The 18,025-nt window shown below is 40.8% G+C and overlaps 1 protein-coding gene across 5 annotated transcripts in view; it reads right to left on the reverse strand.

Annotated features, from left to right (window-relative positions):
- Window positions 1–18,025, reverse strand: part of WRN (WRN RecQ like helicase) — a 41,876-nt gene that overhangs the window by 21,252 nt on the left and 2,599 nt on the right. For 3 of the 5 annotated variants that reach the window (XM_054065245.1, XM_009566149.2, XM_054065244.1), the window contains exons 3-15: window positions 17,550–17,658; window positions 15,589–15,704; window positions 14,483–14,628; window positions 11,558–11,706; window positions 9,139–9,288; window positions 7,142–7,214; window positions 6,085–6,196; window positions 5,090–5,498; window positions 4,338–4,418; window positions 3,102–3,246; window positions 1,848–1,923; window positions 776–843; window positions 305–413 (exon numbers count right to left, since the gene is read on the reverse strand). In XM_054065245.1, coding sequence (XP_053921220.1) covers window positions 305–413; window positions 776–843; window positions 1,848–1,923; window positions 3,102–3,246; window positions 4,338–4,418; window positions 5,090–5,498; window positions 6,085–6,196; window positions 7,142–7,214; window positions 9,139–9,288; window positions 11,558–11,706; window positions 14,483–14,628; window positions 15,589–15,704; window positions 17,550–17,645 — 1,730 coding nt within the window. In that variant the 5' untranslated portion in view covers window positions 17,646–17,658. Of the gene's footprint in view, window positions 1–304; window positions 414–775; window positions 844–1,847; window positions 1,924–3,101; window positions 3,247–4,337; window positions 4,419–5,089; window positions 5,499–6,084; window positions 6,197–7,141; window positions 7,215–8,971; window positions 9,042–9,138; window positions 9,289–11,557; window positions 11,707–14,482; window positions 14,629–15,588; window positions 15,705–17,549; window positions 17,659–18,025 lie in introns of those variants that run through there. The other 2 variants (XM_054065246.1, XM_054065247.1) reach the window with 2 other exon arrangements.

Consider the following 18,025-nt stretch of genomic DNA (forward strand, 5'->3'; position numbering starts at 1 on the left):
CCTCCATCAGTTTGGTCTGTGAATCCTGAAATACTTGAGAAGGATCCACCTTCAGGAGCCACCCACCAGCACAGATCCTTTGCAAACTCAGCCTACAGTTCACATCATTGGCAAACCCGGTGATCTTCGACTAATGACACAGTTTGTATGTGTTCCTTGAGAAACATATGCTTTACAGCCGACACACAAACAGCTTGCTGTACAAAGCTGCAACCTTAAACACCAAGGAACGACACAAGCAGAATCCGTGGGTTTCCAACAGGCAATAAATATGGCAGCAGCTTGCTACTACCACGTTACTTACGTCAGCTGCAGCACCTGGTCCTCCATCAAGGAGATAAGAGGACAGATGACAATTCCTGTATATCCAGTGTAAACAGGAGGAAACTGGTAGCACAAGCTTTTCCCATAGCCTTAAAGAAAACAGGCATAAACAAAACATCATGCCTTCTATATAGCTATAACATACAGCTACGTAAGACAATTCTAACGCCTTTTGAGCCCTAAAAAAAGGATGATATTTGTTCTGCTAAGAGGAACAAAGATACGAGATAAATATGGTCAGCATCCAGTTGATATTCCTTTCTACACCAAGGTCAGTGACAAAGACTAGGACAGAGAAACAAGAGGCCAGCATAGCTGGCTTAGAGTTACACAGTCTCAATCAGGACACCCTGCTCATTTGAGCCACATGGACAGTCTCCAAGTTTGAGTCCTACTCTCCCCAAACAGGGAACGATTTTTTGCTGCTTCTTCAGTTGTAAAGGTAACTTACCAGTTGCCATGACAACAAGATTATCTCTTCTGTCTTCTAAAACTGAATTGATCACTTTCCACTGGACCCTTTAAATTAAATGAAGGGGAATATTTTACTTTTGCTACCACACACAACATGTAAATTTTGTGAAGCCACATATTCAGTTGAATTTCAGGTTAAAGAAAACCCTCTGGCTGCCTTAGAGAGTTGTCTTCACATGCTGCAACCACTCAAAACACTCCAGCTACTTCAGGCAGTCCCACCAGTATTACAGTAGGGATTTCTATCAGAATTAAGGCAAGCAACATTTGATGCAGTCATTCACGGATCACAAAACAAACCGCGTCTCCCGCACGTTAATAACTGATCCGCAAACACTGTGAAAACTAGTTAGCTTCAGCGCAATAGATTCTAAACAGCATCTTGATTTTGCTGAACAATTTTCATCCTTTTGTGGTCTCACAAGTATACATAGCTATGGTCAATCAAAAAAATCCTCCAACACGTTTCCAAAAGTTTAGTAAGTATTAGCAAAACAGCTTCTTCCCCAGTGTCCCTCTTGGGCTGTGTCTTGCACAGAAAGCATTCTACCACTGCTCATCCAACTAGATTTCAATCCACTCCCACTGAACATAAGAAGTGTAGCAGCAATGTGGAAGTACATATGCACATACTGCATTACGATTACACTACATCACAGAAAATTCTCCCTGTCTAGAGGCACATTAAGAATAACCAGACTAAGGAAGTTTTTCATACAGAGAATAACATCTGTGCAGTTTGTTGCTCGCTGTTTAAAACACCTGAACTAGTCCCCATACAATAAAGCCTCAATCACAGGAGGTATGCCATTAGAGGAATCAAGAAACTCACCTGCTACTGTAAGAGTAGAGTATTATAATTAACACGCCACAAGATCTATTTTGACACCTTGGTGTGGCAAAGTCTACTTTAATTTTCTAGGGATTTTGCACAGGTCCTATCTTGTTAGTGATTTTTGAAGTAAGTAGCAACAAAAAAAATCATCTGAGTTAAAAGAATGGAAAGAAAATGAACCTCGAGAGTTCATTTTAACAGAAAACGCACTTACGGTTTAAAAGAAGAATGCCCAAAATAAGTCTTCAGACACGTGATGTGGCTTTCACTCGGTACTGGCAGCGATGGATCTTTCATGGGAGAGAGGAGAAAAAACTTCACCTGTGATTCAGTTTTAAAATACAGCATAGCTGGCGAACAGCAGTCTGCTCACTCTTAGTGATGCCCAAGGCCCAGGATTTGAGCATTTCCAGTCAAAACAGAGACGAACTCTAAAGATATTTACAGGCTAGAATAAAGGATAAAAAGCAAACAGGATCCTCATAGACCCTGCATGGGGAGGAGAAAATACGGCTTGATTAATGAGATAATAAAGCAATAGGTACTGTAATGCACACTTGAATTATACAGAACTTGTTCAGATGAGGTACTAGAGATATTTTACCAGGCATGTCATTAAAGACCCCACGGAAGCTACACTAATCAATACCAGACACCGCTAGCTACTAACAAAGTCTTGGTGCAAAAGTGACATGCAAGGGGATCCCAAGCTTGCTACGAACACTGAAGAAACACTTTCAAGACATCTGTTTATAATTAACATTCAGCAGTAGAAAGCATGACATTTCCACCTAGTTTTTGCATGCTGGGCAAGCACACACTCCCTGTAACAGCCTGCCTGGCTGTTGTTTAAAGAGAACTGAATCTGTCCCCATTTAGCAGCTCACATTCTGCTTGGAAGCAGCAAGCAGCTTTTCTTCTGGCCATTGCTGTTACTTGTCAGTAACAAGGCCCATAGCCTCACTTACACAACCATGGAAAGAAGCTTTCATGCAGTAACCATCCAAGCAAGCCAAGGGATATTGCACACCTCACGCTCCAGCCTTTTCCCCATCTGATTCATCTCCACAGGGTCAGCTCCAAAGCATTAATTCAAAATCACCCCCAAGCCAGAACTTTCCAAGAATTCTACCACAAAGTAGCAGTGGTAGAATCGCTGCAGAATCTTCCCCTCTGCTGTGTTCTGAGTAAGTCCCCTCAGTTCTGCATCACCTTCAAATCCCCAGATCAGTTTTACTCCCATTAAGCACACATAAACTCTACTGATCATGATGGAAGTCAACTATGTTTTGTCAAGGACACCTTTAAATTTTCATCTTGACATACAGACAAGTACTCCTTTTGAAACCCAGAGGAGCTTTAACTTTCTGCTGTAAGAGACCAAGCACAAAATGTCACTCTCCTTCCACATCTGCTCAGTAGACAGCGGATATTTATATTTAATCATGCACTATGATTTTAAACATACCGAAACATTCTTCCTCTTCTTCCTCAATGCCTTCGTCTTCATCACCATCTGGTGCAACATTCAATTCTGTGTCAGGAGTTTTTCTGCATTTATTGGATTCTGTTTCTGTTAAAACTCCTTTGGAAGCATCTACATTTTCTAAAGACTGGAAATCAGGAGGAAAAGTTACTTTGGAGAATGAAAGGATAGACACTATGCATGTCTGTGGTAAAATGCCATGGAGACACATGAGTTTTAACCTACCTGTGGCCTAACTTAGGTCTATTGGCACACAGCACAAAGAAAAGCTCAGTGCTCGAACTACTTCATCAGTAGCATTCAAATTCCAAGAGCCACTTCCTGGATACCATTGCAATGACTTTTATTTCTTCTTTGCAAAAAGGTCTTTGAAATTTTGCAGATATTAAAACCTGTTACCTTATAAAACCAAAGGTTGGGTTGCAGTTTTTTCTGACTTTCAACGAGATCAAGGCACAAATTTCACTGAGAAGCGAATTAGGATGTTGGTCACAGAAAAGGAAAGGACAGCATCCCAACGTCATGTGACTTTTGTTTCCAAAACACAGTACTTTGAGGAACACTAAACTAAACCCCTTCCACTCAAGATAGTTTTTTTGACCAAAATTGCATTTATAGAGGATGGATGTGCAGCACCGAGAATCACTCAGAAGAGACACGGTCCTTCCCTAGAAGAAAACTCAACTTTTTCGCCCGACTTTTATGCGCTGCTACCTACTTAGCTGCAAGCAACACATGTAACCCTCTCACGTGTACAAGAACACAAACACTTATGACTGGTCTGATGGAAACATTCAGTTGCTTGACTGAAAATACATAGAGCACACTGGGAAATCAGGAATAAAGGCCTGCAAATCATAGCTGCAAAGTAATTTGACCTACAGCCCAGGTTAGCAGCACCTGCAGCTCACAAACCACCTTGGACAAGGATTTGAATACCAGACTTAGAGCAGATCCGTTTACCTGCAAGTATCTACAAAATTGCAGTAAGCAGATGGATCAAGTCCAAGCTGGTACAGTAACGATGCAGTAGGATGCAAGCGATATTGAAGTCTAACACCAGTAAACTGAATTCTTTAGGTATCCACACATTCATATATCTTCCGTGAGCAACATAGTTTTGTTTCACCTTCCCTCCCCTCAGCTATACGATGCTCCACTGTGACCCAAGAGCACCATTACCAAAAAAGCTAAGAATAAAACCCCCGAGGTACTCACTTTAAGCATCTCCATTTCCAGTTCTTCATCACTTTCAATAACACAGGAAATATTTTGTTCGCTGTCTGTGGAGCACATCTCCTAAGAAAGAAAATATTTTCTTCTTATCAGCAGTTACTTCTATTCTACTCGCAACCTTTTAATCTTCAGTACATACTATAAACCATTTCTCTGTATGCTTTTACTTCTTCACAAAAATAACTAAACTCAACATTCAGCTTTGGTGCCTGCCCATTAAAAAAGTATCTGAAAGAAATAGAAGAACATAAGAAGGCCCTGTAGTAAGAGACAAACAGTAGTACCATCAGATGCGTGAAACACTTGGGGCATAAGGAAATTATAATCTGATTTAAGAGGCATCAATCCACATTCAGCAGTCACTAGAAAGACTGTTATTTACAGACCCCTTCGAAAAAGATCTGCTTTTTATTCATGACTAAGTTGGAAACACTTGACTCCAAAATTTGCCTCCACGCTGCAAGAAATTTTGGTAACATATTAGCAACTGAAAGAGGAAAACTAATCAGATCATCTACAGCTTCTGTATTCACCACTAATCGTTCCAACCACGTGACTGAAGAGCAGCTCAGTGCTTGACTACTTCTACAAATATTTTCCAGACTCTGAGACCTTTTTCCAGACTGTCTTAATGTTCTCTCAGGAACAGAACTTTTTAAAATCATAGGGAAAATTAAGGGTGAGACTGCTTCTTCGGTGGAGTGTCCACGATTAATGAGGGCTTTTCTCATTACCTCAGGCGCAGCTTCGTCAAGCAATTCTCTTGCAGCCTGCTGTTCCAAGAGCTGAAGTTCTTGCTCAGTGATGTCTAGTGACATTAAGTCATCTGCTTTCTCCTTAGAGCTGGCTGCTGCAGCCCCATCTTCCCCAACAGTGTCACCTCTTTTTTCCTCCTCTTCATTTCTGTCTCCTGCCCAGAGGCCAGCTAGTGTAGCATCAGAGCAGATGTTGAAGTCAACTTGAAGGTGTTTAGCAAATTCAGGCATTTCAACAACTTCTGCTCCCACATTTGCTGACTCCCCCTCAAGATTTGTTGGGGTTGCACCACGGCTCCTCTCCAGTACAGGAGGGGAACCTGAACCAAAGAGCGTGTTCCTTAAGGCATTTACATTCTCTGATATATCAGCCAATATTTCTGCAGCTCTAGAAGATAAAACAAGAAAGTTACACACCAAAGATAAAGTTATAAGTATATATCAGCCACAAGCAGATTCCAGGATTCTAAAGTAGTCCATTTCTCCAGACAGAGTTTGTCCAAAACTTCATACATAAAGACTCATCACTCCTATGCAACTGGATTTCACTTCTGTGAGAAGAAAATTAAAATTCTTTACACTGAAGAAAACCTATAAAAACTCTGAAAACACCATTTGTGGTATCGTCCCCACACTTGCATTAACATCACGTCTCCAGACTTCCAGTAGTTAATCATGCAAGAGTCCTGAGTATTTAGGAGAGAAGGTCTTGCTGTGCATTTCAGCAAGAAGAAACAGATTCAGCAAAGCTCAGTGTCAAACCCATTGCACTTAGACCAGTGAAAACCTATTTTCCTACATATAAAGACAGTATTTTCCTATGGAGTGTACTGTGATTTCTTTTCTTGGAAAAGGATGCGCATATAACAGAGGTGCTGTCAACACAAGCATATTTTGTTGTGTGGGACTTCAGGCATCAATAATAACACGTTGATCTTACATGCAAAGCAGAGACAGGCTGACAAAAATCTAACCTCTGCCTATTTTCAAGTTGTCCAGAGGAGTCAGGGATGCGAGAAGCCAGGTCTGTTATCTCTTCAGCTAGTGAAGTCAAGCGCTCTTTCACACCTTCTGACAACACATTATCTGTAAGAAATGCCAGAGTTATTTCAGAATATTTAAGGCCTAACATCTAGATGCAAACAAACCCCATTTAAGTAACAGCATTTCTACGAGACCTACAGCTGTTAAGACAGACTTTTACAGTGCCTAAAACTTGAGTACATCAAATGAGGCCAAACTTCCATCTACTTCAGCATTGCATCTCTTACAGTGGTCTGTTACGTGTGCTCAGGGAAAAAGGATACAGAGCAGGACCATCTCAAAGTTATCTTTCTCCAATACAGCTCCCAGGAAACAGCTGGTAACATGGATACGCTGACTAAATCAAAGCCAAAAGCTGCAGCTCATATTAAGAGGATAGCATTGCCACTTCTGTCTTTGATAGAAAAGTAAAATTCAGCCAGTATAAACAGGAAAAGAACTCCCCCCCACCTCCTTTTCAATCAAAAGCTACGTGGAATACTTGATTTTCCTTATGAAGCATCAAACTGAACAAAACCTAAGATCTAAGAATCACTTTTCTAATCAAGTAAATAATACTAACCTGCACTAAAAAAATTTGGTCCTATTTATATGCCTCAAGTAAAGCATTACTTCATAACGTGTATTTTTTGTGATCCTATTTCTTCTTCAACTAGATTTTTGTCCATTCATCAGCAGAGTTGAAATTAACTCACTGAAGTGTTGCCATAACAAAATGGAATGACAGCAGGAATTCTTACCATCTCTGTACACAGCAGAAACAAACGACATAACAAGACTGCACTCTCACAGCACTGTGGAAAACAGCCTCACACTGTGGTAACCTAGGTCATTTAAGAACCTTTACTATGCACCCTCTGGAGGTGACCTCTTATCACCGAGAAGCCAGACAATCCTGACACAAAGATCCTATGGGAAAAACGGTCGGGAAATGGAATATTCAATTGTACATTGAATTAATTCCTTATGTTTGAATGTATAATTTACCTCTTCCTACATAAAATAATCTCCGGTCACCATTATTCATATTTTTCAGTTTTTGATAAACGATGAAGCCAGCCTGCAAAAGAAAGGAAATAAAATTAGTACTTAGTGCTCTGCAGAAAAGCAGCACCATGGAGACTAAACAAAAATCCCCAAGGATTAATTCAGCAAACCATGGCATGAATACATTCTGAACACCAGAATGAGTTGCTGGTCCATGCCCACCCATGACCCGGTCAATGGTCTGCATTGTTCATCACAACCAGGTTACATTTTACAGAATACTTTGCAAAAGGTAGAGTCTTGACTTGGGGTTCACATTGTCGTGGATACTCTTATCTAGATCCCCTCATAGTTATCTTAGAAAGCCAGGTGCAAATGGGGAGCTGCAAGTACTCTCCTCCCAGCCTCACCATCTGCTCCATCTCATTCAGATTTTAGGTAGTGCTCCAAGAGAATAGCTATGGACCCACCAAGGTAGGCACTGTGTGCTTAATATTTCCCTTGATATGAATAATAAGTTCTAACAGGAAAACGTAGCCTAAAGCCAGGAATGTGCTAATTAAGCTACACACGTTAACCAAAGCACCTTAAAGAGGAAGGAGAAAGAACAATTCACTCCCTCATATTCCTGTAAGGCTCCAAAAGGCAGAATAGAGCACAAAGAGAAAGAGGCACTGCCTGGAAAAAGCTGGCTACAGCAGCCACACCAGGCACCAAACCCAGAGCTCCTTTCCTTACTGGTTTGGGTCTTAACAGTGGCTAAACCCTCCACAGCTCAACATTTAACAAAACTAGAAAATACATAATGTTTCCTGAGCCAGAAAAGAAACCAAACCACTATCCCACTTTCCTTCCTCCATTGAACCTCATCACAGAAGTAAAAGCCTGAGAGGATTTTATTTTAGTGCCATAAAGAACAATTTTCTCCCAGGAAGCATGCAGCACCCAGCAGCATAGCGGTAAATCCCTTCATAGAGCAGCAGGAAAACTACACTCTTTTCGAAGTGGTGAAAAAGCAGAGAGTTTACAAAACAACAAAAATTCACATCCAACTTAATTACTCTTCTTAGTACTCCATGCTGTGGTTCTGCTCCATCAGCCACTGGAGAAGGCTGTATTTCTTCAAAGTTCCTTTTTAAGTTTATCTCGTGTATTATATTTAGCAGGATTTTGGTTTGTAAGCAGCTTAAGAATAATGAGCAAAAACCCCGGCAGAAAACACATCCCAAAGTGCGAGCAAGCTACAGTGAATACCTGCAGACAGGGGAACCAAAAATAATTACACACTCTTCACTTCTGTAAGCAATTATTGTATTTCAATACACATCAGCCATGTTATACCTACGTGGGATAAATCACACTGCAAGAATTCAGGCTTACTCCATACAGACAGATACAAAATCCACCTGATTGCTCCATCGAAACTCACTTCCCTGAGCAGACATCTTGGAGTGGGAAACAGACACTCCTCAGGGATATCTGTTGGTGCTCGTGTTACTTGGCACACTCTAGAGTGCAGCAGAACTTCCAGGAGCTCTGCTTCATGAATAGATTTCACTAAAATGGCAAATTTGCAACATCATGAAATATCAAGAGGCAAGGACCTCATGGAAGATTCAAGACTGCTGTAGAATGGGGTTTCTTTCTTCCATTTACATTCAATTTTCTACAGGAAACGTTCACCACATCATCTTCAAGTGCCTCAGCAACAAGACACGTTACCGAGTCAGGACAAGCAGTATAATCTTCACAGAGAAGATCTTAGGAAGCCCTGGATGAACACTGAAGTTTAAAAACTTAAAACAGACAAGGAATTGGATGGCAACCTACATGGTGGCATTTCCACCTTTAAGCATCCCATATCCGCAGTGGACCCCAGTCTTCCTACATTCGTTACATTCTGTAGGAAAAAAAGTCATTAAAACCAGCAGCTTAACAGCACATTATAGACTGAATTTATTGATGTGAGTGGAATGGTGATCTCCTCTTGTACATACATAGGCATCCGTGGCTGCGTACAATTTCTGCTCCTCATTGAGTGGAAACTCTTCCCAGTTGCTACAGCGGACAGATTTATCCTTCAAAAGTTGCTTGCCAAAAAGGTGCTTTACCAGACCATTTAGACTCCAAATCTCCTTACACTTCAGCTGGGGAAAGAAAAAAAGAACACAGAACTTGTTTAAAGTGGAAAGTTATTGGACCTGGTAGAATACATTCCTAGAAGCAGTAAAGCGTACTTAAGCCCCATTAGAAGCAAAGAGCTCTGGGTTAGTCAGAAGGGAACAGTTTCTCAAAGCAGCGAGTCTTCTCCAGGCCTTATTCTGCCCTCATAAGAAGGCAGTTTGGCCATTTGAAAGCTCTACTTCCTTGTCCTGAAACTGTATTGTCAGAGGTTGTACCTACATTGTCATGCTGGAAAGCTGGCATTAGGGCCAGATGAGTCCATGCAGTGCCAGGTGGCCTTGTCACACTACCAAAAATAGGAGATATCCGTACAATGTAGGCTCCAGGTCAATAAAATAAAAGCCACAGACTTAAAAAGCAACCTTCTCTTCCTCCTTATTTGCTTTTCTAATTAGAGAAACTTGGTACCAAACACCAGGAACTTATTTAATATAAACATGGGAATATTAAAAACTGCCTCCAAGTGTTTTATTATCTTTTTCAAGTCCAAAACAAAGTGTGAGCTAAAGAGTGCAGTTACAGACCACACTAACAAGTATTCAGTGTGCTGGGAAGCAGTTATTTCATCAGAAGTTTCTAGAAGTCATCCCACCAGGCTGCTGTTTTCAATTGCTTTTGTAATCCTACTTACTTGTCAAAGTTGCTACATGCTATTGTCTCAACAGCCAGTTTGGGAAACTTCCCTTCAGATCTCAAGGATCCAGAGCTCACCGGCACAGCCTTCAGCTATTCCAGCTTGCAAAACATGCAGAACCGTCAAGCTTAACAGCAGCAGCGCAACATTGCAGCAGCGCAACATTGCAGCAGCATCAGCTCATCCCCATTGTAAAAAAACTACCAATGATTCCTTTTAGGCGGCCCTAGCCCTCCCTGTTGCATTGTCCCATTATATATAACCCTATTCTTTGTTCTCTCACTCTTCGTTTTCAAGCTTATTTTTGGTTAGTTTTCTCTTTAGCAGAAGACTTTAAAGTTGCTATTGGAGATCACATTGCTCATCTTCATAACAAATCTTTCTGGAGTCAGATGCTGGCAATAAAAAAAAAAAGCAGGGGATGTGAACTGAGGAAACTCCAAGTCTGAAAAGAAACAGCTTCTTCTATTGTTTGAGCAAAACCGTTTAATTTGTACAACTTAGGACACATTAGGAAACAAAATTTCAAGATGGCTCATATGGAAAGCACTGCCCCAAATGCTGATGATGCATTGTGTTCCCCTTTCTCCAGCTGCGAGTTAATTACACAGGGTACATAATGCACAGAACAGAGAAAAGTATCAGTAGTGTTATTTTTGGGCATAAATCTCTGTCCTCCACCAGGAAACTAGAATTGCTGCTATTATTCTACCAAACCAATAAAAGGAGCACAGAAGGAAAGAGAAGTGCAGGGAGAGACCGCGTACAGGTAATGAAAAGCCTCGCATATACAAAAAGATAAAAAAGCTTTAAGGGACACACTCAAAATAAGAATGTCAGGATGATTTGCAAGGTAATAAACCTTTTGCTCTCTTCCCTAATAAGACAGCACAGATCTCCCTACATAAATTGGTATCTAATCAAAATCCAACTGAACTGAAATCCAGGGTGCACTAGATGCAACGCTGCTTCTGAACAATGGGTCACTTGGTGCTGGAAACTGCACCCATGTGGGAGCAGAGACCACACCAACTTCAGACGGATGGAAAAGCTATTTCTACAGCTTCAGACTGTGTGGCAAACACCTCCACACAGAGGACTTCAAGGAAGATCTTGACACTTCCTTCCAGCACCAAGCGAGTCATGGCAAGAGGGCTGCCTCCCTTCAAACAGACACCAGTCCTCCACTGCCACCGCAGCACTTCTTGCATCTTGTTTTAGAGGTCCGGCTGCTGCTGGTATGAGTATACCATTGCCAGCAGAACCCTGGCTTGAAACAATCTGGCAATTTCTATCACTCAGGAGGAGAGAAAACGTATCTGCAGCTGAATTAGAAAGCCATACCTTGTGACTGCAAAAGGTCAACAGATTGAAAGGGGCAAATGTTCATTAACTTGCTCACTGAGACAGACTTAGTTCTTTCTAGAGAGTTCTTTTTAAATTTATTTTTTAAAATAAGTTACAATACATCTCTCTACATTCTCACTACAGAATACATTTGCTATCAGAATCAAACTCCTATGGAGACATGGAAGCCTCCTTTTGCATAGCACAAGTAACAAGAATCCCTCCCGCAACAAAAAGGTTTTAAGTTTTACTTTCTCATTAGCCACGTCAGCCAGCTCCACAAAGCTCTTCAGTCTGATTTCAAAGTCACTCATCAGCTTCCATTGATCTCCCTCAATTCCTACGCCAACCTTTTTAATTGTTTCATCTTCGAGCAGCCTTTTGAGTCCTTTGGGAAAACCTAAAATAGATTAAGCCCAAACATGAGAAACTAAATACTGGAAGATGCCAGAAAGTCTAATGGAAATGACAAAATCCAAGCACAAAGACTATCGCGAAAACCTGTGCTTTAAGAGAAAAGCCCCCAGAACTGCTCTGTTTATGTGACCGGCTGCTCTCTGGAATGACTGGAAACACCAATTGATTGTAATGTAACATCTGCAGACAAGCAGGATTGAAATACCCGAAACACACAATTTTGTTCTGCACCTGAAAATCAATCAAGTAAAAAAAGAAAATAAAAAACCTTATTTATTCTTACTGAATGTTAAATCAAAGGCAACCAGTAACTGGAAAGGATGCTTTAATTCTCCGGAATGGAGGCTCATGAAACCAAACACAATATTAAATTACTATTTTCCACATTATTCCTTCCCTGGTTTTACTATTTCACATTCCTGGGAAACAGTTTAAACCATAAGCATAGAGAATCACCAGGAAAATAGATTCCGTGGAGGCACATACAGTGCTAATGCTGGGCTGGTCCAACAATAGCATTTGGGAAACAGAATTCACCAACCAGATCTTCCACCAAGCCCAGAAGTCAGTCTTGTAAGAAAAAATATTTAAGGATGCACAGAAATGCCAAGTATTACATTTTTATTTATTCCAAACTGATGGCACAGCAATCCTGGATCAAAGGGTACTTTCAAGTTTACAGCACTGAATAAAAGTGCGCAGCTTTCGTATCTCGTTTTCTACAGGAGGGAATGGCCATAGACACATAATAAGAATGCAGCCTTTTTTCTCCTCTCTGTGCTTGCTTCCATTTAAAATTCAGAGCATCTTGTTTAAATAAATGCCTTCAGCAACCCACAGCAAGATATCCTGAATTAGTCTCAAGCGTAACTCTAGTACCTACAAACATGCAGTATTGCACAAGCGCACAGGATTTCATTTCTGGCTTTGTTCCAATCTCAAATTTCACCTTTTCACTACTGTAATACGTATTTCTATACTTCAAAACCAGTGATGTAGAGTGTTTGTTATTTTACACCCCAATCTCAACACATTCACGGCTACCACTGACACACAGTACAGACACATTTGCAGCTACAGCCACAGTCAGCTGTGTCGTGGATTGTGAAGTTGCAGGTCCAATTCAGAGCATTAGAAAATTCATCTTAAACCCCACAAAACTGTCGTAGTGCAGTGCTGTAAAATGCAGAGAAAGTATGACATTGCCAAGGCACCTCAGCCATGACGCAATACAAGAAATCTTCTTTAGAGGAGATAAATACAGCTGAGCTTAATAAAAACCTACAATGTATGTAGGCAACTTACTGAACAAGGGATTTTCACCTACAAATATCATCATTAAAACCTTCAAGGATGGGAGCTTCCCAGCAGAGGACTCGTGCTCGATTTTCCACTGCCTCATTTCTAGAGAATTGACTGTATGAACTAAAGAGGTCTGAGTCCAAGACTACACAGAGGCTACAATCTGAGAAACAGGCCACATTATTAGACATATGTAGGGAAAGAAAAAAGATTAAGACATGGAAAATTATTAAGAATCTTCCTAATAAATAAATAAATGTAATTTTCATCCTTTACACACAGTCCAAGAATTCTCCATTCTGTCCCTCCTGCAGGAGGAAGCAGCATTTTTCTTGCAACAAAAATAATTCTTATCCATCTGGGTAATTCTGCCAACATCTACAGTTCTGTAGATCAAATGTATTCTGCATAATAATCAGAAATTGGCTGTGGTTCCTGCAAAAAGGTTGACATCTCACTCTGTTCAAAGCACAGCTCCTGTTGGTATGAACAGAAAATGACTGAGGAGGAAACCCCATCTTCTGTTGTAACACACAGCAGTGACATGCAACCGTGCTCAGCGCAAACACACAAATATCTTCACTTGTAGAATCAAAAGCATTTCAGCTCTTTTATGACTCTTTCTTCCCTTAGCTTCCTTTCCTCAAATCTTTGTCTTTTATGCATTTGTACCTTTCTGCCTCCCCGATTGAATAGCCTCCGGCAATTAAATTTTCCACCCCATTTGCTATAAATGACAAAGGCTTGAACGCTGACATTAAAATTATCGCTATTATACCTCAGCATGCACACCCCAGGGAAATCAGAGACATCTCACAGGCACAGTTTCAATTTAACACTCCAACCAAAGGTTATGAAATTGCAGCCTCCTTTCCTCATTCCCATTTTCCCTACTTGGAAGCTTTGTTCACATCCGTAATGAATTCAGACTGCTGAGCGTGTGCCCTTCTCTCCCCACAGCAGCATCACACCAGGTATCCAGCATTTTTTCCTGAAATCCAATGCCACAAAATGCAGGTATCGGGAACGAACAGCATGATGGCCACCATTTTTGAGGGGCTTTGTTATTGAAGCCAACTAAAAAAAGAAACACAGCCTGCTAAATTTAGGTTTGCTGTTTATTTTGGCACTAAACAGAACGCTCATTATGTGAGTAGGGAATTAAATTTCTAGAACTGAATTAAAATCTTCTTTCCCAGAGAGAAAAATAATCCACAAGCAAGATTCTCTTGCCCTGTTCAGAACCTAAAAGTCTGTGTGCCAGCACACAGGCCAAGACTTGGGCTATGATCCCCTTGAGGCAAAACTCCAAAGTATAAATCCCTTTACTGTAGGCAGGAAAGGGTTGAAGGATGTGTGAAATATCAGCTGTTGCTCAAGGCTTATGTTCAAACTTAATCACAAGAAACAGAAGGCAACACATGCCGTAACCGAAAAGAAGAAAGGAAGTACAGTACCTGACATTGAAGAGACATGAAACAAATAACACTTCTCCTCCGTTGCACATATCTGGATTACGGCTATTTTTGCCATTTTTCCTTTAGTATAGGACGGTGGCCATTCAATATCAAATCCAACAGCAGCCCCATCTGACAAACTCTGCCTGAAAAGAAATGGATTTTCTCAACATTTAGCTCTTCTTCTACCAGTATTTAAAAGATCAGGCTTAAGTCATCTTACATCAAGATAATAATGAGGAATGACAGCCAGTACCTCTTTCCTTTCGTACATAGATGTCATGGAAACCATTTTAAAAAGAAAACTATAAGGAGGTGAAATTCCTGCTGGTCTCATGAGCTACAAGAAACCCTTCAGACTTCAGCAGACACTCCTGCATGCAAACAGCAGTACAGCCAGCTTCGGGAAATATCCAGATACAAAAGGAGATGGAATAGTTTATATTCCCCTGACAGCCTGTTCTTTATCTATCCCACTGCACTCAAAGTTTTGTATAGTACCTTTTTCCCCTGTAATATGAGCTGTGCTATGCAAAAAGAGGGAAGAATTCATAGTGATCTATTTGCACCATGAATTTACTACTTTTTCTTCAAACATACAGTCCTCAGTTATGAATTAACACACATGCTCCATTTTTAACAGCTCTACTTCCCTGTGAAGTCACTGAAGTTTATAGAATTATCCACACTGCAAAAGGCAAAGAACCTGCATTACAGCCTTTACTGCTCCTGCCTAAAGGGACTGCAAGGTTCGGCGATGCCATCTCCCAGAAAAAGACCAAATGGGAAACTATGACTGCATAGTACAACAGAGAGGTATTTATAAATCACCACACGCTGTACACAAACCAGGGATCTCTCTCACTGGGATAATTCACCATCAGAAGCAATGGGTTTGGTTTACACTTGCAAGCAACAAGACAAGTTTGCTATGCATAACAAGACAGGCAACACAACCAGATGTTTTCTCTGGCCAAACTGTTGAGCTCTGGACACACCAGGTGCACAATCAGCCAGGAGAAGGAGATCAAGAGAAGAGCCAAGTCCTTTTCAGAATGAAAAGAAGCACTTGGAAAAAAAAAACCAAACAGAGTAAGAGCTATTACCTGATATCTTCCGAGAGAAGGGAACAGTCACTGGCTTCATAGCTGTAAACAATGGAGCCACAGAACTCTAGGAACGGCAGCCCATCTTCCAAAACGCTCCTCTGAACAGCAGGCTTCTGTCAGACAACATTTGGGAGAGGTTGGGTTACCGACCGCACCAACACTGCCACTGCCACATATGGCTTCAATGCTGCATCCCAGCACAGTTGTCACCTGCAGTTATGGAAACTTCGCAGCAGAACTACCGCTGCCAACTAACAACAGGGTGACACCTCCTTTTATGAAAACATTTGGGTTCATGCCCCGATTTCTCTGCTTAACTACTAGCACTCAGACTGGAAACATGCAGGCTGAGGTTTTCACCTCTAGTTTAGTTGGATTCTTCCCATCAATGAGATTCTGTAGCTTTCCAAGAATAAGATTAGGGAAAACATCCATTTGGAACCCCTCAACACTACCTCAAATGCTGTAATGCTTGCACAACTCAAACTTGAGGAAAAAGATTCTAGAAAGGGACAATAATTTAAGTAATTTTTCAAGTCATTCAAATCCAGTCAGGCTGAGATCTCTGTTTCAGTACAGCAGTGTGCACCAGCTCAGTTTCCTCACTCCCACATATCGGTCAGCCCTCTTCACTTAACCCTGCCAGATACATTGTGTGAGGAACTTCACCAAGATCTAAATACGCTCCATGGACTTAAAAGTATGTGCAATATTTAAAAGGACCATTGTCCCCATCAACTGATGAACACTGGTTTACAAATTGAAACTTTAAGCACACAAGGTAACGCGAAATACAACGCCCCAGTTGGCTTTCTTTTGTCCTCTTTCAGCAGCGTACTTACTAGAAGTTACTGATTAATAAACTTATTTAAACTGCAAAACTTCAAAACATTGACCTGCCTGAAAAGCCTTCAGGTTGGTTAAAACATGCAAGCAAGCTATCGTGCCAGTAACAGCAAAGATGGTTAAGTATCACACAATAACACTTGAAGAACAAATCTTGTCAGCCAAAAAAGGCCACAAGACTCAAACCAGGTTTAACGTGTTTTCAGAAACAGTAAGTTGCCTGGCGATTTTGAAACAAGTAAGGACTCTGCTGACTCCATGCTTGCATAACAAAACACTTCCTCCAGTTAATGAAGGGTGAAAGTTTAACCAAAATCTGTTCTCGAAGAGCTTGCCAAAAAACACAGCCAGCACCACAGCAAAGAGAAACCACACCAGCTTTGACTGATACCTTAATATCCACGGTACTGATTTTTTACTCCTGCTTTATAGATGGGAAACTGATGAACTGAGTCTGCTGTTTTCATCTCATTAACGAATTGTCTAATTTTTGAAGTGGTTTCAGACATTATGGAGGGTCCTTTCTAGAAGGAATCTTTATACTAAAGGCAGAAAAAACCCATCCAAGGACACATGAACATTCTCGGAACACCAGAAATAGCATAATTAATTGATAATCAAGATGTCGGATATCTCTGAGCTGCAAAACTTTCTGAAATACTGAACACGTGCAAACACAGAAAGCCAGAGAGCCCTACCAGCACAAACTCCCCTGGCGGGCTCCAACTTGAGGTGACTGTGCTTTGAAATCTCAAACCAGACAGATGAAAAATCCCCAGCCCTTGCTGATGCGCAGCCCACAACACTGGGTTGAGCAACGCACCAAAAGCTCTGTTAGACCAGGTGGTTTTGCCTGAAAATTCAAAACTGCCAGAAGGAAATTTCTACAGAGATAACAGCATGGTGGATGCAGAATATTTGGTGGATATAGGACATTTTAAAATAAAAAAAAGGAGATTTTAACAATTCATAATTGTTAAATTTAATAATTCAACCCATAATAACCAGCTGTAAATGTTCCCTGATCTCAGTGGTGCAGGTCTAACTAAAAGTAGGTGGTCCAATGTTGTTTTATTATGCAGCTGGTAACCAACTACACTTTCAGCCCATACCTTTTTATCACCCAAAACTCCCTCTTGGTTCTGCATAAGCATCCACTGTGGATATTTATTCAGCAGACTAGTAGCTGGCAAATCCATTTTATTCATTTTTTCCACATTTCTGTTACATAAAAAAGAACAAAAACAATCAGTCAGTCAATAGATTGTAAAGAGATGAGCTGCTACCGTCATCAGGCAGAATAACGTTAGGGAACATCACTACCTTGAACTTAAAATGCATTGTGCACAAGAATGGGCATTTACAGAGACACCTGCCTTAACAGGCAGAAGAGCTTTACGCATTATAGACAGTAAGGGAAACAAGAAAAAAAAAACCAGGAAAACTTCTTAAAAACCTTCTGGGAAAGAAAGTTTAGACCTGTTGTATGGAGATGAGTGACTCGGAATAGAAGAGTACACCTACGGCCATCTCTGGTAAACACAGCCCTCATTAATTAGACAAACTGAGTTGGTGTTTTAGAGTAGGA

The sequence above is a fragment of the Cuculus canorus genome, chromosome 4 (genome assembly GCF_017976375.1).
Source record: "Cuculus canorus isolate bCucCan1 chromosome 4, bCucCan1.pri, whole genome shotgun sequence".
NCBI classification, from domain to species: Eukaryota; Metazoa; Chordata; class Aves; order Cuculiformes; family Cuculidae; genus Cuculus; species Cuculus canorus.